Below are 25,305 nucleotides of genomic sequence, written 5' to 3'. Positions count from 1 at the left end.
GTAAAAGACGTGTAAATATTATAACTAACATTTGTGCTATGTGCGATAAGGAAGAGGAGTTTGTCTAATACTTATTTTTGGATTGTAATATATCTTGGAACATTTGGAAACTATTTGACAAATGAGAAGGTATAACTTTAGTAATCCGACGAGGAAAAATCTGTTCCATTTCATGCTATTGGAGATGAATAAAGAAGATAATAGTATTTAGAAAACTGTGTAAGTAGCTATTGTTAGTCCATTTGGATGCATAGAAACAATACTGTGTTTAGGAGATCTATGGTAGATCTTAAGGAAGTTCTTAGTGTTGCTTAAGTAAAAATCTTGATTTGGATTACAAATAAGTGTCTAAAAGAAAAATATCTTATTCTAGTCTGAAGATAGTTAGTAAGTTGAACTAACATGAATTCCTTATAAGTATCATATATGTTCTGACCATTTAGTACGAGTTTTTTGACATTGAATTTTGTTATGTTTTAGTTGAGTGTGCAATGAATACAAATTAGAGTCACATGAAGGTGTGCAATCTGATTCAACTTTGAGCAAGAGGGTCTATTTCATTTATCACATAATGGTGTTATAATCAACACATGTGTATCTCATAGGGATATTAATGGAAGTTTGGATGGTGTTACCGTAAATGAACACACATTAGAGAGCATTGGTGAACCAACACTTCTGTTTTTTTGATTGGTGAATGATCATTTCTGCTTCTTTGATGTGTATATGCTACTTGGTAAAGTAGGATGCCTAAGTGTATATTTTGTCTTCATTTAGGCTCTTGTATAGGCATTTGTTTCATCAACACACGTGAAACATAATTATTTTGACATAACTACTTAATATTTTATTTTGAAGATATTAATTTATTTCTTCAAATTGGGTTAGTAGATAAATTTAATAATCAACACGTTTGGCCAATTTGATGAATCTTTATATAAAGGGAGAAAAGCAAAATCCTAACTCACTTTGTTAAGGAGAGAAACAAATTTTGGTTTCTTTTGTGGTTTTCTTGATGTTGGTGTTCTTGGGAGGGGCAGTGGTAATAGATCATATATGTTGTACTTTTATCCACATTTTCAAATGGGTTGTCCTCAATAATTATAGTTTGGCAACAAAACACAAACACTTGCCCAAGTTTTTAAGATGTTTTACCAACTCTAGCATTGACCAATCAAACATGATGTTTAACTTAACATTGTTCCACATATTCCTCTGATTGTGTGCAACTGGAACTAGTTGTAGATTGTATATTTATTCCAAATTATCACTAATTTATTTTATCCAGTGGCACATGATTAGCTATTTGCATTTATTCATATAAATGATTGTTCACAGGCTACATGACCCTTTTAATACAAATCCTAGTCATGTGCTGTCCCTTCGGTGCATGTAACAAGTATATATTTTCTATTCAATAATTTTTTTTACAGTATTTTGTCGGTGTGAGGATGAACTTGTAAAATAATTATATAAAACTAATAAAATACAAATAATTATACAAGAGTATTAAAAACACATCTTTTTTTCACACTCATGCTAAGTGGAGCTCGTTGATAAAATGTGTGATTAACGCAATTTTATATAATAACAAAAAATATACTACATGGATAATACTTCATACTAATTTGTACAATAATATGTTTTTAGGTCTATTTTTCTTTTATATATTATTTATAGAAAAATATAAAGCATATAATAATTTATCCATTACTCTTTTATCTATTTCTTTCATTAAGAACAGATAGACACACAAAAATAGGTTAAACAGGTTTTTGGTATTTTAAAAATTGATTATTAATGAAATTGTTATCTATAACTTTTTTTCAACATTTAATATCGATATGTTTGTTTTGGTTTGGCAATAACTATATGACTTTTAAATTAACAGTATTAGATGATTACTAATTTTACAGAGTTATATTTCAATATACATCCAAATATCTGACTATAGTGATTATGTATCAACGCTATTAATTCACAAGTTACATAATTATAGTGATAATTAAATTAATATATTTATTAAATGTTGAATATAAAAAAATTTAAATTTATTTTTGAATGTACCAATTTCCAAATAGACCAATTTTTGAGTTAAAAAAGTTATTTAATACAACATAATCTATATGGTATAAACTATATATAGTATATTATATCTCTAAAATTTTAAAAAATATTTGTTAAACAGTTTTTAATCATATATAGAAATAGGTTTGAGACAAGGTAGCTAATTAGTTAGTTCTGATTTTAATACACCATTATAATGCTAAACAATATTTTATGGGGTTTGAGTTTATAGGTTTTAATAAAAAACAAAATCAGATTTTGAAAATTTTGTGGAATACATAAAATAATATAATTTTCAATAATTATATTTTAGACTCTGAGTAAATCTTCATGATAATTCAAGTAAAAATATGGACATTTAAAACAACAAACATATTTAATGTTTCATTTTCTTACTTCGATCGTATTTATATACTTGTACATGTATCCAATTTGTAAGATGTAACAAATATGTAGATGCAGAACATTTTTAATGATTTAAACTGACTAGTCTAAATATTTTACTTTCACATATTTAGAGAAGAAAAGAAGAAAGAGATACATCTTATTTCAAAGTCATAATAAAACAGTATTGTTTAATAACACATATTTATATTAGTATGGATAGAAAAAAAATTGAGGTTTGGACAACTACATAGATATTTTTGATTCTTTTTAACTACATGTACATGTATAGTTTCAATAGGATTTGAGTTTTTTTTTTAATTTGAATGTTTGTAGTTGTGAGACCTTCCAAGGATAATTTTTTTACTCTTTTTATTGTTTTATTGTGTAGTATTTCTTATTTTGTATCTCACTTTATTTTATTTTAAAGAGGGAATATGAACAAATGTACAGTGTCTGAATAACAGTGTAAAAGGGTTGCTATTTTAGTTTATAAAAGATAAAAAACATATAGAGATAGGTAGAATTATTTGACGTCAAAGTATATATAAACACAACAAGCACAATGTGGCATGCATACCTACTTTATTAATAGCATTCATATCCCTTCCTGTGATGAACACTCTCTCTGCAACACCGGAGAAAACCATCCCAGATGCCTGCGACTACAAAGGTCATCCAGCCCAGAGGTCCAAAACTGGTGGTTGGGTTGCTGCCGCCATGATTTTAGGTCTCCAATGCCTTTACAAGTTAATCTTGATGATTATTTTAGTTAAATGAAATCTATTCTTAGCCATTTATGATAATTATATGCTTAAGAATACTTTCTGAAGCTAGAATAGATATTGTGTATATATATTATGTATTGGAAGAAAAAGGCATAGTCTTGTTATTGACATAGGTTGTTTGTTTCCTTTTGTTCTCGTTGGTTTATTTCAGGAGTGGAAGCAAGTGAGAGGTTAACCACAATGGGTGTTGCTGTGAATTTGGTGACATATTTAACTGGTACTATGCATTTGGGCAGTGCTAATTCTGCCAACACAGTCACCAACTTCATGGGAACCTCTTTCATGCTCTGTTTATTAGGTGGTTTTGTAGCTGACACTTTTATCGGCAGGTTTGTGACCACTGATTCACTTGTCTATTACTTTCAAAACAAAGCCAAAGAAAGATTCAATTATTTTATTCCAATAAACTTTGTTACTGTGCTCTTTCTAATATTATATATAATACGGATTATGAAGAGTTGCTAGATTTTTCATTGCCTTCACCCTCTGATTGACAGATACCTCACTATTGCCATCTTCGCAACCGTTCAAGCGACTGTAAGACATTATGTGTCATTTTAACACTTCATATAGTTTTCACCACTTTGCTTCATCTCAATATGTTCTACTTGGATGCAGAGCCTTTAGCCCTTTATTATTATTATTGTTAGGTAGTCATATATTACCTAAGGTTTATCATTCTTGACATATACTTAATTTTTAATTAATAACTTAATTAGGTGTAATAGTTAGGAACATAGTGATCTAAATCAGCTCATAATTAATCTATCAAAGAGAAGGATGCACTACTCAATTTTTCTTTGATATGTTTTTGGTTAATTTCATTTTTGGATCTTTACAAAAGTTGTTTTTCAGGGTGTTACAATATTGACAATATCAACCATAATCCCAGGCCTGCATCCTCCAAAATGTGTAAGATCTGCTACTAGACGTTGCGAGCCTGCAAGCAACATGCAGCTATTGGTGCTCTACCTAGCTCTTTACATCACATCCCTTGGCATTGGTGGTTTGAAATCCAGTGTGTCAGGGTTTGGCACAGATCAATTCGATGAATCAGACAAAGTGGAGAAAAATCAGATGATAAAATTCTTCAACTGGTTCGTGTTCTTCATAAGCTTGGGGACTCTGACAGCAGTTACCGTTCTTGTGTACATTCAGGATCACATAGGGAGGTATTGGGGTTATGGGATAAGTGTATGTGCTATTCTGGTGGCACTTATGGTGTTCTTGTCGGGTACGAGGAGGTATCGGTTCAAGAAACTGGTGGGAAGTCCCCTAACGCAGATTGCAATGGTGTTGGTGGCAGCTTGGAGGAAGAGGCACTTGGAATTGCCCTCTGATGCTTCTTTGTTGTTCAACTTGGATGATGTTGCAGATGAAACTCTCAGAAAGCAGAAGCAGATGTTGCCCCATAGCAGACAGTTCAGGTAAAACCTTCACTCTCTTATTTCTTATGTCTACCTTATACTGCTCAAACATTTATTCCTTACACACATACATTTAAGATTAAATTATAGTTACATTCCATCGCTTCTTAAATCATGCTTATATTTTCTCTCTTCTGTGTAAATTTAAATCTTAAAAAGACTCCACCTCTAATGTAAAAATAATTACAGCTCAATACAAAAAATAAAACCAGTATTTATAGTTTACCTCTTCAATCATCACTCTTGGTATTTATTATTATTATTATAATAATACTAATAAGATACATTATGGCATACCATTTCCTCATTTCACCTGCTATATTAGATAATGTTTTTAAATGTTCACTATTATATAGACAAAATGGATCGATCTAATGCTAGACTCATGAGTGGATACTTGAGGTTCTGATCTATATCTATATTCCCTCCTTATATACAGAGAGTTTTGTATATCTTATCTAAGCTAAGATTAAAATATTATCATTTAGGATACCTGGTCTTTATCCTCTGATATAGAAATGTGCATAAATAATTGAGGCTATAGTTAAATAACCATGATTGAGGACTGTAGTACAGGGTAGAGTTTAGTGATGGAAGGAGAACCAAGACATCATCTTTGAGAGTAGGGTCCCACATTGGGGATTCATCTTTATAATAAGTGCTAAAATGTCTATCTTGGAGTCTTCATTATTGGAACCAAAAGTCTGTCTGAAATGGACAACTAAGCGTAGTTTTAGGTTCCTCTGCTCACTGCCTTCATCATGTTCATCCACAAGCTCAAACAAAACAACAGTGAATATAGATCTCTATATACTATATTTACAAATCAATAGTAGTGAGTTAGACATGTCACACAAGGGGTAAACAATAACTAACTTTCCTTTTATTTGGCTCATCAATTTTGGTTTCAGTTAGGCAAGTTATTAAAATGGGCTAGAGTTTCTTTTATAGACTTTAAATGTCATTGTATTTTGAGTAATTATTTGACTTAGTTATAGCTTCAATTTTTATTATAATTAATGAAAACTTTTCTCTAATAATTTATTTTTGGAGAAACAGAAGAAAAGAGAAATTATATATGTAAAAAAGAAAAAATATAAAAGTAAAGAAAGTTATTAGTCATAATACACTTTATTTATGTATTTATATATACATACAAAAATTAGAATAATATGGTTATATCAGTTATGTCATAACATGTAAAGAAAACTATAATTTTTTCTATAAAAAAAAATAAGATCAAAACCAAAAAAAAATTTTGGTACGAAATAATGTATATAAAATATCTCATTAATTTTTCAAAATCAGATTTTTATCCGAGTTTATTTAAATTTTTAAAATTCATACAATTTTTTTAATATATATATTCACAGGTAAACTTGGTTCCCTAATAAAACCTCATTTTTTACTCTTTTACTGTGTATGAAACCAAAGTATATACACTATTCCCAACTTCTTGATTTATTCCTCTTGTGGTTCTCTTTGTAGATAGGAAACAAGGCATCAATAAGTGTACTGAGGCGTGAATAAAAGTAAAACATTTACATGGATGAGAGGTCTAGCTTTTGTTTTACTCTAATATCTAAATGGGAATGGGAAGATAGGTATCACGTGTTTGTGAAGGCCACTGTTAGCCAGCTACTAGTGCCAATGCATATGCAAGGTCGTTTTTCATAGTGCATGTACCTTAGCTTTCTACTATTTGTCCTGCTTCAGATCACTATCTCTTTATTATCTCCCTATGCCCAGTCTTCTTTGTCTCTTCTATCTCTCTCAGACATTGCTGTGTGCGAACACACTATATATATTATTGCTACTTGTAATTCTATTCTACTGCATTACTTTGCATATAATAACTACTAATAGAATTCAAACTCCATCTTAATATAAGACAAGTTTCTTAATCTCTCTGAAAAACAAAATATGGTATAACCTTTTGGCTAGCTACCTAACCTTAATTATTCACTCACCCCAATACTAAGGTTTTAACTAGTACTTGCACTCTCCATAATTAATGTCCTTTTGACAAGCTGCTATCAATGGTTTATATTTCATATGCTTCTACTACAATTATTACCATTATTGAGTGATGATTTCTTCATAAAATTAATTTCATATTTGAATGATGTGAGAGTAGGTTCTTGGACAAGGCAGCAATCAAAGATCCAAAAACAGACAGCCAAGAAATCACTATGGAGAGGAAGTGGTATCTCTCAACCCTAACAGACGTGGAAGAAGTTAAAATGGTGCAGAGAATGCTACCCGTCTGGGCCACCACCATCATGTTTTGGACTATCTACGCACAAATGACCACATTTTCGGTATCACAGGCCACCACCATGGACCGTCACATCGGAAACTCTTTCCAAATTCCAGCAGCATCACTTACAGTCTTTTTCGTGGCAAGCATTCTCCTTACAGTCCCCATCTACGACCGCGTCATTGCTCCCATAGCCAAAAAAGTAACAAAAAACCCACAAGGGTTAACCCCATTGCAACGCATTGGGGTAGGGTTGGTGCTCTCAATCTTTGCCATGGTGGCTGCCGCACTCACGGAAATAAAGCGCCTGAGAGTGGCACGTGCCCACGGTTTGACACACAAACACAATGCTGTGGTTCCCATCAGTGTGTTCTGGCTGGTCCCACAGTTCTTCTTTGTGGGGTCGGGAGAGGCATTTACGTACATTGGGCAGCTAGATTTTTTCCTGAGGGAGTGTCCAAAGGGGATGAAGACAATGAGTACGGGTTTGTTTTTGAGCACGTTGTCTTTAGGGTTTTTTCTTAGTTCCATGTTGGTGACTTTGGTGCACAAGGCGACACGTCACAGCGAACCATGGCTTGCGGACAACCTCAACGAAGGGAAACTGCACCACTTCTACTGGTTACTGGCTGTGTTGAGTGGTGTGAATTTGGTGGTATACTTGTTTTGTGCAAAGGGGTATGTGTACAAGGACAAGAGACTCGCTGAGGCAGGCATAGAGTTGGAGGAAACAGAGACTCTTTCCCATGCTTAGCTTTAAGTCTAAGTTTAACTACTCTACTTTTTAATAGGCCTGCTATACCATATATTAAGCAAAAGTTTGAAATCAAGTGCTAAAAAAGAGGTGTTTAATATATATAATTTTAATTTTTTGAATTCGACTAAAATTAATATACAATGATTGAAATTATTAATAAGAAAGAATATAAATGGAACATATGTTTTAACCTATATATAAAATTATATAAAATGACACTTATGTAGAAAGAAGAAATCATACATTTTATTATAAAATATCACATTTTTTCTCAAGAGTATCAAACGGTTATTGACTAAGATTTCTGACTCTCTTCTATTCATGTTACAATACAACCCTACCACACATGGAAAATAACTTGTCTCATGTAATTAATAATCAATTATAAGATGTCCAAATTAAAAACTTCCGTGCATAAACCATCCATTTTCTAGCACTCAGGTTTGTTCTACCACAAGAAGCAGTAGGTTTATCGATCACTTGTTCTCCATAGATAATTTGTCAGTCATTATACCTCAATCTTTGCAGTGTTGGTTTTATATCTACTCACCTTTAAGCTTGACCATGTACATTTTGTTTCTTGGGTTGGCTGGAGTTCTTGGTTATGTCATAACAACTACAACTTGCATGCTCAACTATTTTTACTTGCCAAGTAATTGCATTCCTACAAGCACACTCAATCTCAACTCAATGTTATCTCTTACAAGACTTTGTATACCTCGTGTTTAACATATCAGCATTATGTAAACTATAATTTTTTATCAACAAAAAAAAAAATACATATAATTTAAGTACTTGTAGTAGTTCAACTCATGTACAAAAGTGTTCAAAAATACAAACTATCATTTTTTTTTATATACAATTTGTATAATATTGAGAAGAAGAATAAAATCATAGTGTTCTACCACTACAAGAAAATCACTAAATAGAAATCAATTTTAGTGACCAAATAATTAATTACTATTTGATTAAATTATAGATCATTTTATAAACAAAAAAAATTATTGGTATCTAAAATAGTTTCTATTATTAATAAAAATTATAAATAGTTTCTATTATTAATAAAAAAATTTAAAGTACTTTATAAACCTTTTGGAACCCTTTTTTAGTAGTTTTTCCTCTTTCTATCTTCTAGTTTCTAAGTCTCCCTTCTTCAGCAGCTTCTTCCATGATTCTTAGGTCAATTTCAACTCCAAATAAGCTCTTCAAAAAGTCAAAACATTACGTGAATCAGGAAAAATATAAGTTATAAGAAGTCATTGTTAAGACGTTTTTGTAAAAATTCTATTTAAAAAAATACAAATATAATCTAAAAACAGAAAATAAGAACAAAAGAAACTTAAAAGAAATGAAATTAGTCTAGAAAAATACTAAAAAATTGAGTTATCACTCATCTCTTTGGATCTCAAATTCTAGGATAACATAACATAAAGGAATTGTATTAGCATGACATGGACTTTCAATCCACTTATGCATGTTGCCTCAGAAGCCTTTTAATGAGTTCTACATTTCTTAATGATATCTTTATAAAATGGAAGAACTGTGTATATCCCAAGGATCCATCAAGAAACTTATTGTAAACGAAAGTTACGGGGGAGGTGTCAGGTAATTTTGGAGTTAATAAAACTCTTGAAACACAAATTTGATTGGGTACACGTGAGAGTAAATGTTTAAAGGTTTTGCTCTAAATGCATAACTTGTCGACAAGCTAAGATAAAGTAATTTCCCATGGACTTTACACATGATATTAATATGGACTTTGTGCTTTGTCTCCCAAGAATCCATATGGACTTTGATTCTATCTTTGTGGTAGTGAACCATTTCATTAAAATTGTTCATTTCATACCATGCTAAAAGGTTGTCAAATTATATGGTCAACCTAAAATTGTAGAGTCTAATAGGGATGTTAAGTTCATAAGTCATTTTTAGAAAACTTTTTGGAAAAGACTTGAAATTATAAATTTTTGTTCTCTACTACATGACACTCTCAAACTGATGGGCAAACTGAGGTAGTGAATAAATCTCTATCCACTTTTCTAAAAGTAATCTTAAAAGGCAACAATAAGTCTTGAGATGAATATTTTGCTCAGATAGAGTTTGCTTATAATTGAGTAGTTTACAAGACTAGTAATTTTTCTCCTTTTGAGGTTTTTTTTATGGTTTTAACCCTATCACTCCTTTTGATTTGCTTCCACATTGAGATACAACTTGTTTATTTCATAAGGAAGGAGTGTCTAGATTTGAGTTTATCAAGAAGTATCATGAGAAGGTGAAAGACCATATTGAAAAACATACTACAAAATATGTTTGATACAACAACAAAGGGAGAAAGAAAATTATTTTTAGGAATGACACTAGGTTTGGCTACATCTGAGAAATGAAAGGTTTCCCTCTCAAAGACAATCAAAACTTAGTCTAAGAGGAGATGGTCCATTCCAAGTCCTCCAAAAAATTAATGAAAATGCATATAGATTATATTTTCCACCTGAGTATGGAGTCAACCCTACTTTTAATATTTGTGATTTATCTCCTTTTGAAGGGGTTGCTAATTATGAGGATGGAGAGTTTGATGGAGAACACATATGTGGCACAACCTATTTTCCCTTGACAAGGTTCATCACTAGAAACTTCAAAGAAGAAAAAAAATACCTCTAGGAAGAAGACTTTCCTAATTTGAAGCATGGACTACTAGAATTCTCTTTTTTCTTTTTAGTCTTATATGTATAAATAGTATAGGTGTACATTCTTCTTTGTATTGCGGGATTTTGTAGAAACATGAGGGGCTTTCACTGGGCCTCAATTAGGCCTTGAAAATTCAGCCAAAGAACCTTATAGAATTTGGCCAAGGAAAGGAGAAACTAGGAAGAAGAAGCTTGAAGCATGAAAATCCTACGTCATTTAGGAGATGTTATTTTTAGTGCAATTTGGGGAAACTATTTCCCTTGGCTTGGACTCCCGAAATTTTCTCTTAGCCCCAAATCTTTTGCATCATGTTGGCTAGAGATCTATAAATAAAATCCTTGATCCATAAAATCCTTGATCCATGTACAATTCATCTTTTGATGAATGAGAATTAATTTGCTTAATTTCTTATCTTCTTATTCTTCTTATTCTTGAGGTCACACATGTGAGTAATCTTTTCCTAAAAAATCTTTCTTCATAGAGAAACAAATTTGAATTTTTTTAGAGACTTGATAGTTAAAAAAATTTCAATCTCCAAAAGGTTTGTTGCTGCTTAGAGGAGAATAGACTCCATCAATTATTATTTAAATTGAAGAAAAATTATTATGTTTACGGTATTGGGATTTGAATTTCTTAGCAAGATATATCAACAAATTAGATTAGATTATAATTAAAGTTAAAGTTAAAAATTTGTGATTAGAATTTTAGCACACGACACAAAAGTGCACTTACACTTGCAGAGATGTGAGAAGTACACTAGTATAGAAACTGTATGAGAGATTAGTCCACATATGTGTGAGAGACTAGGTGAAAAGCATATTTCACTATTACATATTACAACCATGTTCAAGAACATTTTGTAATGAATTAGGAAAAATAGTCTTATGGAAGTTGTAGTGCTAGATGCTAGTTTACTAAAAATGATTTCTATAACTAAAGTTATGATTTTTTTTAATTAACAAAGTTATAATTTCTACAACCATGATTAGTTATGTTATCCCAATTCATTTCTAGTAAATTTCATTCTAATTGAGAATGAATGGTGAGAGTCTTTTTTAGTATGATATGATTCATATACTCTAGATTACTTCATATATGCAATATTGTGTATGGCTGGTTTAAATAATAAAGGCAACATGATATGGAAGCTTATGTGGGAGGCTATAATGAGAAGCATGTGGGAATAGAGAAACTCTATATAGTTTAGCAATGATAAAGCAAATGGGGAGAAAATATTTAGGAATGTACAACTGAAATGTCGGACATAAATTAAAAATAAAATATTTAAAACAAAATTCTCATACTCTAATTGGTATATAAGACATACATTTGATTTTTAAGTATCATCAATCAAATTTTAAACAGAGAGATAAAATATGTTTAATCATGAATATACATAACAGTTTGGAAAAGACATAGATTACAATTTGACCATTATGGTGCAGACGACAAGCAAAATACACCTATATGGTTTAAAATATAACAATGGCAAACTACCTAAATGTTAAATCAAATTTTGGTTAGGATGATAAAATAGATGTATATGAAGTGGGCCATTGATAGGTATAAACTAACATGATATCACGTTATTTGAAACAGCACAAATCTAAGTAATCTCTCATTATCATATTATTTGGAGGATCAACAATTTGGGGAGATTATGGAACGATGTAACACATTGAAACTGGGTTATATCCGTGTAGTAGAACCAAGTGTAATTTTTATTACCTAGATAGTAAATGTTTCAACAAGGAAGCATTGTAATCTTAAGGAGAATATTTGTTTTGCTTTGTGACCAAAATCAGGGTGGATAGTATTGAACTTTTTATTTGTGGTTAGGAGAGTAGGATTTTAAATTGTGGCTACATGTATAACAGTAAGCTTTTGATGTGGTTAGGGTAGTAGAATTTAAATGGTACCTACAAGTAGGTATTCTTTATAAATATTTTAATTACTTTGTATAAGGATTTCAAGACTCCGAGTACTCCATTTATGTACATATTTTTCTTATTTTTTTAGCTGATAAAAAAACATTTAAAGATAAAATAATTAATTCATTTGAATGAATTTTATTAAAATAAAATATTATACTTTAACATGTCAATTTTTTTATTAAGACATTACAAATATATAAATAAATATTTCACAATTGAATGACCAATAAATAGAAGAATTATGGCATCTATTCAACCAACTGATGTGTTTACGAACCTGATTTATTTTCTAGATGCTTCGATCATGTGTACAAAAATGGTTGTTTGACTTGTCTCTCTTTTTTGGTCCATTAGCCTTGCCCTCTGCCAGGCCCCCTTTTCATTCGCATGCACTTATGACATGTAAACATTTTTACGTGAAACAAAGTAGCAGTGGTACAGTTCAAGGGAGATAACACAAATCGTCCATTTATTAATTAGAAAATCAAAATAAATTGATTGCCTTTCGGCTAAGTCAGTGGCTATATGAGGATCAAGAGAGAGAATCTTACATAAGCTAACACCCCAGATAATTACATACTACCAAAAGTTTAAGAAAAAAAAAAACTGACAATCTAAACAAACTAATCTAACAAGTGTTGCTAAGCTGAAAACTTTGCTCAAATATTTTCTCATCTAGTTGAAGTAACAGCCGCAGTTTGATATTCTCAATAGAGTGCTTTCTGCTGAAAAGCTGTGTACGTGTAATGCTAGGTCCATTTAGACTAATTACAAATTTCACCAGCCGCAGGCGATTAAAATCATTTAAGTTCAGAAGTAACTTTAAGATGGAATTGCTTGATGTTATAATATATCTTATCCCTTTCCTTGTTTTTGTTGTTTAAGTCAACACAAGGGCAATCCACAAACCTGTCCTCCTACCAGAACTGCAAAGAGCCTTGTTTCCGTAGGTTCCCAAAGGCTACCCTCCCTTTCGATTCAGTAAAATAAGTTGCTGCCATGCAAGAAGGTTCAAGAGAAACCCTCCACACACTATTTTGCATTCATTATCGTTATCTGCAACACAGCAACCGTATTAGCATGTCATCTTAAAAGGAATGTTATTTGCTGAACTGGCGCTTTAAGACCTATGATATGTCCCTCTCATGGATCAAAGGTATAAAGGTGTTTGGATAATAATATCAACATGCTTTGGAACAGATAAATATTACCTGAACTAAAATCAAGATGCACCTATAGGATCAAATTTCCATCATAAACTTCACCGAAGATATTTGGGCACCCATTCCATTTTCCTAGAGCTCTCGCTTCCCAATACCCGCCAATATATCGAAACGTCCCGTTTTCACCTTCTTTGTGGAACCACCTAGGCTGCCATCCATTTTCTTGCAGTTTCCTTGACTGTATGAAAAGCGTGATGATGATCAAAATATAGGTCTACGAAATAAAAGCAGAGTTGTACGCTTACTTATATTTGAAGTTACAATTAATGCTTCAATGAAGTTAAAGTTATAATTTCTAAAGTTATTACTAAACAAATTTGGTGTAAGTTAATAATTATAGATTTATCCATATTTACCTTTTTAAGAGTACATTAACAAATTACACTTGTGATTTACTTTACATTTTAAAAAATGTAAAACAAAGAACTAGTTAACATACTTCTAAAAATAAATAATGCATCTTAACAAATTTCACAAAAAAATCCACAACCTAATTACCAAACAATCCTCCAAATATGAAGATTACATAAACATATTTTTAATCTTTTGTAAAGACAATCCAATTTAGTTTTTATTTATTAAAAAAATTATTGACATTACTACTATAATTATTTTTTAAAATGATAAGTATCACGAAGTGCATTTAGCCATATCATTTCAATTACTATTCTGAAATAATTTTAAAAAAATAAATTTATAATATTAAAAAGTAATAATAAAAATTGAAAGATTAAAACCAAAATTGGTTATATGTACAGGAAGAAAAAATCAACATTTTACCCAAGTAATTACTATGATTAGCTTATACAGTTCAGAAATTCACAAACACCTGGTCAAACAAGGACCTAAATACAAGGTGAGGAAAAAGAAAAGTAGAATGCACGTTTCTCGAACAAAGCGTGAAAGAGTTCACATACCATTCTCTGCCTCTTTTCCAACCTTTGTTTTTCAATATTAGCCTTCTCGTATTCCCCATCCTCTAGATGCCGCTGATCTGGTCTCAGCCTGGAATCCGTGGGTGGAAGCTTCTCCTTTAATCCGTGATCAAATACCCGGGATCAGAAAAGGCTATAACAAACCATTAGAGATACATAAGAAGAAAAAGGAAAACGTGCATCCAATAATGATTAAATACATCATTATACCTTTAGCCCTGGAGTAAGCTCATTCAGTGTGATTGCAAACGATGTCAAATTGTACCGGGTGAGATTAGAAGGTGGCTTAGTCCTTTTCCACAAGAAGTTTGTGCCAGGCAAAGTGCAATCTTTTGGCTTCACATTCGCTTCACCATTAACATAATACATGCTGTCATCCCACTTGCCAAATAATGTGGCAACCTTTTTTCCCGTTACATCTTCAACAAAGCCATGCACCTAATTAGACATACAGCACATTATAATGAACAATTTGTTAGGCAAAAAGCACACACAAGATAAGATTCCATCTGATATTTTCGGTGGGGCCACGGGCGGGGCGAAGACAGAAAAATAAAAATACAGACGAATCAAACTAAACCTATGAACAGGCTGGGTTAGTAAGAAAACTAGAAACAATATATCAGGCTTCAAAAGACAAAGCAACTGCCACTAAATATAATTAGAACACTCATACCTGGTGAGGATTTCGATCAAGAATCGCCTGTTCTTTAAACTTGAGTCTGCACGAATATTGGCGATTACCACGGATGTCCATGTTTCCATGATGATCGCAATATATTTTCCCAAGGATAAGATTATAAATTGTTGTCGTGACCTAGGTGAAACAAAAACGTTGTAACAACTATTTATAATTTAATCTAAATATACTATAATGTTAAGATTAGAAAGCCAAGTCACTAGCACTAGCCAGTACAAATAATCAACGTAAACAGAGTCATTTCACGATTTACACCTTGCTCCACTGAAATATTTCACCGTCATCAAACTCCAGGGTCAGAACACCCACTGGGTCAAGCTGAATTGACCTTCCCCAAAACTTTGACCGAATGTTACTGTCAGCCCAAAACTTCCATCCTCTACCTTGACAGTGGCAGGCAACGACAGTTGGATGGTGACTCACCTGTTTCACACGTAATCAGTTGTTTGAGAAAACAGTAAATACTGGCAGGTAAATTCGACTTACCTGCACATTGTATGGGGTGTTGAGCGTATGATGGGACCACTATCTTTAAGGCAATAATAACTTAAGCAATTTCACCCCACCAAAAGAAGGAAATAACATTAACATGACAAAACCATTGTTCAGTTAGCAAGTTGCATGCCACCAGTTAAAACATCCTATTCAGTTTCGTCCCATTTCTTAATATCAGTTTCCAAATCACTTTATATTCTGTTATTTTCAAATTTAGTAAATGAAAAATGTCTTACACGACATGGAAGTAAGTACATCTGTTGGAATTTTCACCTTTCTAAGGTAAAAGTTGAGTCATAGAGATTGAAACCAAAACTAGACTGTATGCCATTTATGGTTGTATCACATTTTTAGCCCAAGTTAAATGCACAGCAACATAGCAGCCTACATCTCGGCCAATTCTCGGCATCATTAAATCATAAAGTAACTAACCTTCTCGGAAAAGAAACGAACTCCTTTGTCAGGATAATCCGCTTCATAAGTTTCCCCTAACAATGGATTAAAGGGTTTACAATGACGACCTTCGGATGATGCATATCCAGAAACAGCAAAGGCAGCAACATTCAGAGCCCGAAGGAGACCGTTTCCCTGAAAATAGAAGTCTAATGGTTGAACTGCTACATTCAATAAGCATTAAATAATGTCATCTTCCAAATGAACAAAAAGGAAAGCTAAATAAAAAATTATTAATACAAGTCTCCCGCTCAAAAATTACTTGGATTCATCTGAGAAGAGAGCAGTACATATAAAGCAAATGCATCAGTTGCCAATGAGGCAATTGATATGAACTATTTATTTCAAGACAACAAATTCGTATGAAATTATTGAGGTAGTTTTATTTCAGAGTACTGAGGAATTTAATTTGAGTCATATAAATAGTACAACTCCTGTAGCCAATTCAAACAGAAAACAAGTAAGACAAGTTTGACCATTATTTTCCCATTGAAACGATAATTTTTACATATAGTTGCACTTTTCATTGGAAACTCACTAATTTAACAGCATGAAGCAAACCTTTCAAGAAAATTAGACATAAAACTATCAATATTACCATCCAAACGTTGAAGGACACTACATAGTACATACATTCCATTCAGTACTAATATCGAGACAACAAATATCCTAGGGGAAATTCATCTATCAAATAGACCAATAAAACAATAAAAGGTCATATACCAAAACTGGTTTAAAATTTGTCATGTTTACACTGCAAGATTTTAATAGCACATTCAATAGCAAGATGTATATCTTACCGCTTTTCCGTACTCATAAGCTCTATCAAGAAGAAAAGAGTACTCCAAGTCTTCAAAACATTTCTGAAGAGATGAAATTGGCTCATTAAAGTATACAGGAAGACACACTCGTGTGAGATCTTTGCCCACGTTGTCTTTGATAATTGACCAAAGACTAACGCCCTTTTCCTTCTCAACAGGATCTGGAAGCTTCTTTCGCCTTGCTATCTGAGGGTACCCAAAATCATTGACCGTCTTCGCAAAAAGACTGTTCTCCAAATCAATGCATTGTGTGTTAGCTTCCCCAGACATGTTCGTTGGATCCAAATCTCCTGTGGACCCACACCTAAAACCAAGTTCTGTAAAATACTCTTTAGTGTCATAGTATGAGATTTCATCTTCATCTGACACTTCCTCCATCTCCTGTTTCTCAATATCATCCGATGATTCAGTAGTACTGCATTCTGAAAATCAAAAGTATATGTGAAAAATATATATCAAAGGTTGAAGACAAGATCATTGCAATAATATTTATCGAAACATATACTTCTGTTATTATCAGAAGGCCTTTTATATGATCAGTAGTGACAACAATAAACAATAATATGAGTTGTCTTTTTTTCTGCTTTAATGCAAAAATTTGAAATAAATGTCCATCAAGTTCATTACAAATAAATACAATATAACAAGATAAAGCAAGTATTGAGAGGTGAACCGCGATCTACCATAAAACTAATCATATTTTCCCTCATGTACACCAGGTGCATGGGTAAAGGTATTAAATACACCCTCTTAAATGCTTTCAAATACTTACAAAAGAAAACAATAAATGGCTTGATTCATAACTATTTTCTTGACATTAATTTAAAAAAAAAGATATATTAATTTAACCAAAACACTTCATACCCCCAAAAATAATTATCTAAACATAAAATACACAAGAAATCATAGTCAATCAATTGAACTTTTGAATAATAACTTCACGCCAATTTGAATCTAAAAGATAGTTAAAATATTAAAGAATCAATGTTGTCGAGTTCAAAAGGCAAACAGCATGAAGAGGCTAGTAGTAGATTATTCACTTAAGAAAATTTCAAATTAGAAAAATAGAAAATATAGATTCACGTTTTAATGACATATAACAAAATACTTTCCATAATTCAAAAATTAGCTCGTAAGCAATATTCTTCATGTTCATAGCACAAAGTTGTAGGTCCCTAGGAGGCTACGATCACTACTATCGAGAAAACGAAGATTCTAAAATATGAATACTAGCACATGCTAACTACATGAAATTTGAAAAAGAAAGATCGCAGCATATGTATAGATTATAATTAGAAGTATAAACATAACGTAATACCGCTATATTTTCCATGTCCTAAATTTGAAAAGCCATTCTTCGTTAATTGGTATTCACTGTCATGCAAGGCAGAGGCCTCAGGTTCAATATTAGCAGCCTGTCCATGATCAATAACAAAAGATTAGTTCAGTAAGTCATGTACAGAGGAACAAAACATTGCACACATTGAAACTAAACACGTGCTGAAATAGAGAAAAGATAGTAAGTAGACTTCAAATATGAAGCTAGGAAGAAGAAAACCACAAGGGGGGATGCAAATCACAATCAATTATGAGAGTCATGCATATATAAGTTTGGGTGTAGGAGAGGATCAGTAAACAATGCCATCAAAGAAGGTTACTGGTGACAAGATAGGAAAACCAATAAATCAGCCAAAAAGCATGACCAAATATTAATTTTCAATTGTAAATTGTAAGTCTTTACAAGGTAAATATATAAATTTTAATTTTCAATTTTGATTTGTGTTATATATACACACACATTAAGCTTATCCTATCATAAGAAGCTAGAACTATACATAACTCAAGTATATGCCCACTTTTTTTTTATCTGTGAAAGAATGAAATAAATATAAAGCATAAAGGGTCATACAAAAGAGATCGAAGTCCGAGTTAATACAAAAAAATGAGACAGAAAATAAACCCTACACTCCCAGATTTTCATTGTTTAGTACAAACTCAGAATAAGTACAACAATAATGTAATGTAACAATGCACTATTACAGTCAATTCAATAACCAGCGGTCCCGGAAAAAAAAATACACCAATAATTATAGAGAGAATAAATCTAATGAAAATTAGTGCAAGGTTTATGTGTATTGGGCAAGAACAAAAATAAGGAGAAGAGTTTTGTACAACTTTTACCATTTGATGGAACCATGGCAAGAAATAAATAAAAAACTACCAAATTTAATTGCAGTATTAGTCAAATTAGTATAAATTTGGGGAGCTAATAACGAAAGCTGAAATAACAAAGTTTAAAACAGTGAAAGCACGAGTAAAAGAAACAAATGTCTCATTTCATTAAAGAAAAAGCACTTTGGAATGGCTATCACAAGTAAACTTTTACTGTGGAAGTAATTTCGGTCAATGTTTTTGTCAATATGGCTCAGTAATACAGTATTGACCCACCCAACCCAGGACCTCACCCACCACAGAACTTTAATATACAAAATATGTGTGTGTGTATTTCAGGAAACAAATCATAATGACCCATTTTATTGTAATATAATTCATAATTTAGAGGATTAGCATCGGCTATTCCACCAAATTTGAGATGGAGTTTATCTGTGAGGAGCAAACTAATACGAAACAGTGGCGCAAGCTTTCAAATAAAGTGTCAGGAGAATTCCAAAGGTAAAGCACACAGATGAGTAATGGAATTACCTCCAGCTGCCTTATTGTATCAAGCAAATTCCTTCGTTCTTGACATAGGATCTGAAGTTGCTCTTGTAATTCAGAGAACTCGGCAAACATGATTTGCTCGCACTCCTTGACAAGGCTCTCACTGTTACCCTCTTCAACTAAGCGTTTCCTAAGCCTCTCGGTTGATACAGATATATGATTCGGTGCGAGGGAGAGATGGTCGCTGAGCGCTCGAAGAGGATATAATTCTCGGGTTGAAACCAAAGCTTGAATCCACGCCACGCGGTCCTTTCTTGAATCAGTTCTCAGATGGAGAGTCTTTGTGGCTGTGAATATATAGAACCGTCTATCGTCAGACTTGCTCTCTCTGAATGACGAGATCTGCTTAAAATTCACAGGATAACTTAAATTTCAAAATCACCGAAGAAGCACCATTATTTACCTTTTTTTCTATTTTAAATAATAGACAGAAAAATATAACACTTACAGTAAAATCTATTGACGTATAACAGATTGAGGTTTTAAATTTTTCTAAATTCATATACAATGTTTGGAGTACAACCAAACATTGCAGCAACAGCAACTATCAACTACCAGAAGAGCGAGGAAGATTGATTATTATTAAACATGTCCCCATGAGAAACACAAGTGGGGAAGAGAGCCCACCTTGAGAAGACAAATTAAGTTTATACAGAAAGCTTGAAAACGAAATTACCTCACTGGGGCATCACGGCATGATGCTACTATTACTAGACTAGAATGATTTGAGATAGAAGGTAATGATGTAAAAAAACAAAACTTACTGTCTCCAACTTCCTTTTGTTTTTCTCTTTTATCCGGGGAGAACAAGAGTGGCTCTTGAATGGTGACCTTAAACAGTAGCAGCACCCATTTTAAAAGATTAAAAAAAAAAGAAACATTGTATATTGAACTGGATGATACCCCACCACCATGGTGGCAAGTCCCACGTAAACATATTTCTGTTGACAAAGACAAAAGAGGAACCTTTCCATATGTTTTCACTTTTTTTATTTTCTAACTATATATAAAAGAGAAAAAAACTAATAACTGAAAATGCTTTTTCGGTTTTTCTCCCTCTTAAAGCAAGGTCGAAGCTTTACAATTTAAAAGGAAGCTCGCACCTGGGAAACACAGAGTACGAGATCCCTAATTACACCTCTCATTAGATCACCCCAATGTTTTTTTTTCTCCTCTAGTAGTAGAGCCTTCAACTTAAATCCCTTATATTAGAAGAGAAAACAAAAAAAACTACCATCTTTGTCATTAAACCTTTGAAGGGCAAAACCAATGCAAGTTGCCGCTAGATTCCAGTTTCCAGATTGGTGTTATTTTCTTTAGACTTTTCACTTTGGTGGGCTAAAATGGGAAGAGATAAAAAAAAGGTTGGAGTTTGCAGAAAAATGGCATCGCAATGAAAAAGTGGGAAGTGGAGGAAGTGATGATAGAATAGTGCAAGGGAGGAAGAAGCAGTGAAATCTTAACACAGGTGCAGAAGCAGATTGATTCCAGCCAATGTGAATGAAGGGAAGGCAGAGAGATGCATGACGTGACCACAAGTTAATGCCATAGGGCTAATAGTAGACTATCCCTACCTCCTCGGCCACCTGTTGATGTGACCCACTACACATTAACAACCAGTTAAAACTGTAAAACAGGAATTAAAAAGTTGCATTGCATTGCAACTTTGAATTTGGAAAGGAGACCAGATGAGAGAGAAAGAAACACAATTGAAAAAAAAAAACAAAGCCTGGTAGAATCCAGCGGGTTTCCATGTTATTGCTCGGGCATCAAAGCCTCTTTCAGGTTTTCTTCCACCTTTTTACACTGCCACAAGAACAATCTAAATCTGATGCGGCTTTGATAAGTTTCATGGTCGGAAATCAATGAGGTGAAATCATCGCATCGAAATAAAATAAAAAATAAGTTTATTATAAGTACATATAGAAAAATTATTTTATTTTTTAAATAAAAAGAAAGAACGTTGCCTCTACAGGAAAGTTGCAGTGAGGTAGCGCCAAAAACAGTGAACACGACACTGCCAAAGCGAGACCAAGACCTGACCCACACTATATAGAGTGATTCAGATCAGCACCAAAGATAAACCTAAGTAAATTTCCATAATCATAACGGAAACAAATAATTAAAAAAATTAATAATGAAAATTGAACAATCATATACCTTGAGATGCACGACGGCAGAGGAAGAGGAGGAAGGAGGTTTGTGACTCTTCCGGCGCACGGTAGCAGCATCTCTGGCAAGGCGGTTGGCGGTGACTTCTCCGATGAGGCGCACATCGTCAACCGGAGAGAGGAGGTTGAGGTTTTCCGGCCAGCAGATCTTGGCATAGGAGAGTACGCCATTGCGGAGGAGGAACCAGCGGGATCTCCATCCCTTGCCGTAATTGGTCCACTTGTAGAGAACTCCGGCCACCGTGGCCTCGGATCCCCGCCGTGCAATGCCGTCAGATCCACCGGCCGGGAGACTCCTCGTCCTGGACAACGCAGCAGCCTCGGGCTCCGGAGAGTCGCTCCCGATCCCCGGACTTTCCAGTGAGATGCAGCACAAGGGGTGCATTTCCTTCACACGCATTTTCAAACCTTTTCTCTCCCTCTCACTCCCTCTCACTCTCTCTCTCTCTTGATTTCTTATTTCACTTGTTCATTGGAACAGAAAGTGCATTTGAAAACTACGCGAGCTGAATAATAATTTAGGGTTCTTAAAAAAATGAAAGAGAGAAAGCTAAGGTGAGGCTTGGAGTAATGAAGAGCTCTGAAACTGAGAAAGAAGCAGATCGATGAAGGAGGATTAATTAATAGCTAGAGGTGTGGAATGAGAAAAGATGCATTCATTAAATATACAAAATGAAGATAATGTTTATTTAATTTAATACTAATAAATAATAATAATAATAAATAAAAGGGGTTTGTTTCAGAGAAAGAAAAGGTGAGTGAGTGTGAGGTTTGGGTTGTTGCAATTGGAAGTGAATGAATAAAAATTTGTTGGAGGAGAATGAGAAAGATATAGAGATAGAGAGACAAGGCAATGCAATAAAGGGTGGGTAGAACGGTAATAAAACAAAATTAAGAGGTTTTTTTTTTACACAAACTGGTTGCAGCATGAGACGAGTGAAAGACCAGTGAAGGAAGAAGCAGGTTGCAGTTTGAGTCTGCTTCTTCATCCTCACTCCATTGTTCTTTTCTTTATTGTTATTCGTTATGGCGAGATACTGAGGGAGGGGGAGTTTTCGCGAGTGGATTCGGGCGTCAAAATATCGGTAAAATATCGCGGGGAGTGTGAAGCGTGAATGAAAAGCGTTTTAAGGAAGGGAAGAGAAGGGAGACAGGGTGGCAGTTGACGACGATGAGTGAAAACTGGGGCGCGTTATAAATGCTATTTACTACGTAATCATGAAGCTTTCATCTTTCAAACTTTTCCTTTCTCTTTTCTGAATGTGTTTTTCGTTTTTCCTTTCAAAATCTTAAAACACATAATATGCTGTGCTTCTAATCTTATAAAGGACTTCTCATTAAGAATTAATAATTAAATTTAGCTTTCTTACTGCTAATTGTTTTGCAAACCTTTTTACAACAATTGGAAGCAGAAAGACACAACTAAACTAATCTTAATACTTAATTTTCATCCCTGCTCTAAATTTTCTAAGGTTCACTCAACAAATCTGTGAAGGATATTGATTACCAAATAATTGCATAGAGAAAGATTTTGTTCTAAATATATAAAAAAATATATATTATATCAATTACATCTACTACAAAATTTTAACTTACTTTTTATTATTTTTCCCTCAATCAAATAACTTTATTTTTTACTTTTCACTTTTTATTTTATACTCTCTTTTTCTCTCTCTTCGTTTCTTTTCTTCTCTCCCTCTTTATTTCAGACAAAGCTAATTAAAAAGGGTTTATCAATAATTAGTCATTTAATATTTTACAGAGTCCATGATCTTCATGCTATCCTAAGTTAATATAAAAAGCATTACCGTCACATTAGCTCCTGAACTCAAATTTTAATTCGGATCACATAAAAACATATAAAGTAGTTATTATTATTTTTTGTTCTGGCTGGTTTATTTGTGTTTATTTTCTAAAAAATGTATTTTTAATGAAATAAATAAACTAATATTTTTATTTATTTGCTACTTTATTTTTTAAAAAGAAGTATCTTTCAATTTATTTTAATAAGAAAACTTTATCTATTTTTTAAAAACTATATTTTAATATTAGTTATTTCAAAAACACATATTTTAAACTTGAACACACTGTTCCTGTATTCCATTCATTTTAATTTTGAAGAGATTAAGGAAACAAAAAAATCCCAAGGAGTTGTTTAAAACTAGTAAATAAGTTAGTTAAAAAATAAATCAGTTAATTAAATCAAAGTATTTATTGGAACCAGCAATTAAACTAGTTCGTAAGCTGCTAAAAATTGGAATACATTTAATCATTTAGCTATGATTCAAAATTTAGTAATTATATTATATATTTATTTTCAAATCATTTTAAATTTAGTTTGTTTTGATATTTACCATATCTAAAAAGAGGTTACTAATATTTTGATTTATTATTTCTAATTTAAAAGTATTTAGCGGAATGAGTTAATTTACATAAACTTATTCAAATTTACAATATATTAATTTAAATAAATTTATAATATAATTTTGATGATGTTATAAATAAATTGTATTTGTTTAGAGTAAGAATACTAAAAGAGAGTATTACGGGTTTTTAAACATGTAGAAGATAAATGATAAATTTTAACAAAATAATAAGAATAAAAGCGATGAAAATAAAAGGTTAAGAGTTTATAACCTCAAGCACTACTTAAAGTAATATTTTCAAATGACATTAAGTACATTTGTCAAACATTCTTATTTTAGTAAAAGAGGCTTGTTTAAATTAATCAAACAAAATAGAAATTTCTTGAAATGTTATCCAACAATTCAGCAATATTACAAATGACTTAGTGACCAAAAGAAAATTACAAATAACTTATGAACATACAATTATGGTATTCCTGTTTTTAATCTAAAGCATTATGTCGTAAAAAAGGAATAATATTTGCAAAATAACTTATTGACGATAGAATCACCATATTTTTAAAATTTGTTGTATTTTTTTGCGACAAATTTTTGTATGGTCCTTTAGGTATATGGGTTCTGATGTTGACCTTGCCTTCGTTTTATTTATTGGCGAGCTAGCATTTTCAGCATGTGAATTTTAAGAACATATGTTTTGTTTTTTCACAAACTTGCATTACGGGAAATTTAGTAATTATATTTTGCTGATGTTATATTGTAAAGAAAATATAATAATAATTACGAGAGTATTGAGGATTTTTCTATGTAAGATAGACAAAGAATAATTTTTAATATAATAATAAAAAAAAATATTTTGTTTAGATTGGAAAGTGGAAAATTGAGGGTGTGGAAAGTGGAAGTCTAAGGATTTGAGAAAAAAGTGAGAGGAAATGTGAGTGTATTTAAATTAGAATATGTTTAATGTGAAAAGTTTATTAAAATACGTGTGAGTGGTGTGTTGTAAGAAATTTTAAATTATTTTTAACTTTTAATGATATAAATTGTAAGATTACAAATTTATTTTTTACATAAAACAAAATAAAAAATAAATATTAATTAATTTAAAGCATTGAAATAATTTA

At 32.2% G+C, this 25,305-nt stretch overlaps 2 protein-coding genes across 3 annotated transcripts; one reads left to right on the top strand and one right to left on the bottom strand.

Moving 5' to 3' along the window:
* The first annotated feature begins 2,919 nt into the window (after positions 1 to 2,919).
* On the top strand, positions 2,920 to 7,802 carry LOC137808051 (protein NRT1/ PTR FAMILY 6.3). Of its 2 annotated transcripts, XM_068608959.2 has the most exons (5): positions 2,974 to 3,181; positions 3,391 to 3,568; positions 3,737 to 3,776; positions 4,095 to 4,666; positions 6,804 to 7,802. In XM_068608959.2, the coding sequence occupies exons 1-5, from the start codon at positions 3,067 to 3,069 to the stop codon at positions 7,678 to 7,680; spliced, it is 1,782 nt and encodes a 593-aa protein (XP_068465060.1). In that variant the 5' UTR covers positions 2,974 to 3,066; the 3' UTR covers positions 7,681 to 7,802. The 2 variants fall into 2 exon arrangements, with proteins under 2 accessions (XP_090155750.1, XP_068465060.1); XM_090299624.1 differs by lacking the exon at positions 3,737 to 3,776 and having other exon boundaries at positions 2,920 to 3,181.
* A 5,719-nt stretch (positions 7,803 to 13,521) lies between these two features.
* Positions 13,522 to 22,802, bottom strand: ORP2A (OSBP(oxysterol binding protein)-related protein 2A). The gene is given in 11 exon segments (XM_068608955.2): positions 13,522 to 13,550; positions 13,553 to 13,700; positions 14,440 to 14,553; positions 14,668 to 14,895; positions 15,134 to 15,274; positions 15,413 to 15,580; positions 16,085 to 16,240; positions 16,906 to 17,348; positions 18,245 to 18,341; positions 19,630 to 19,989; positions 21,808 to 22,802. Coding segments are annotated over 11 exon segments (2,295 nt in total). The 5' UTR covers positions 22,219 to 22,802.
* Positions 22,803 to 25,305: the final 2,503 nt, after the last annotated feature.

This window comes from Phaseolus vulgaris, chromosome 3, assembly GCF_051622355.1.
Source record: "Phaseolus vulgaris cultivar YP4 chromosome 3, ASM5162235v1, whole genome shotgun sequence".
Classification (NCBI taxonomy): domain Eukaryota; kingdom Viridiplantae; phylum Streptophyta; class Magnoliopsida; order Fabales; family Fabaceae; genus Phaseolus; species Phaseolus vulgaris.
The sequence above is the reverse complement of the archived record's forward strand: the minus strand, read 5'-3'. Positions and strand labels throughout refer to the sequence as shown.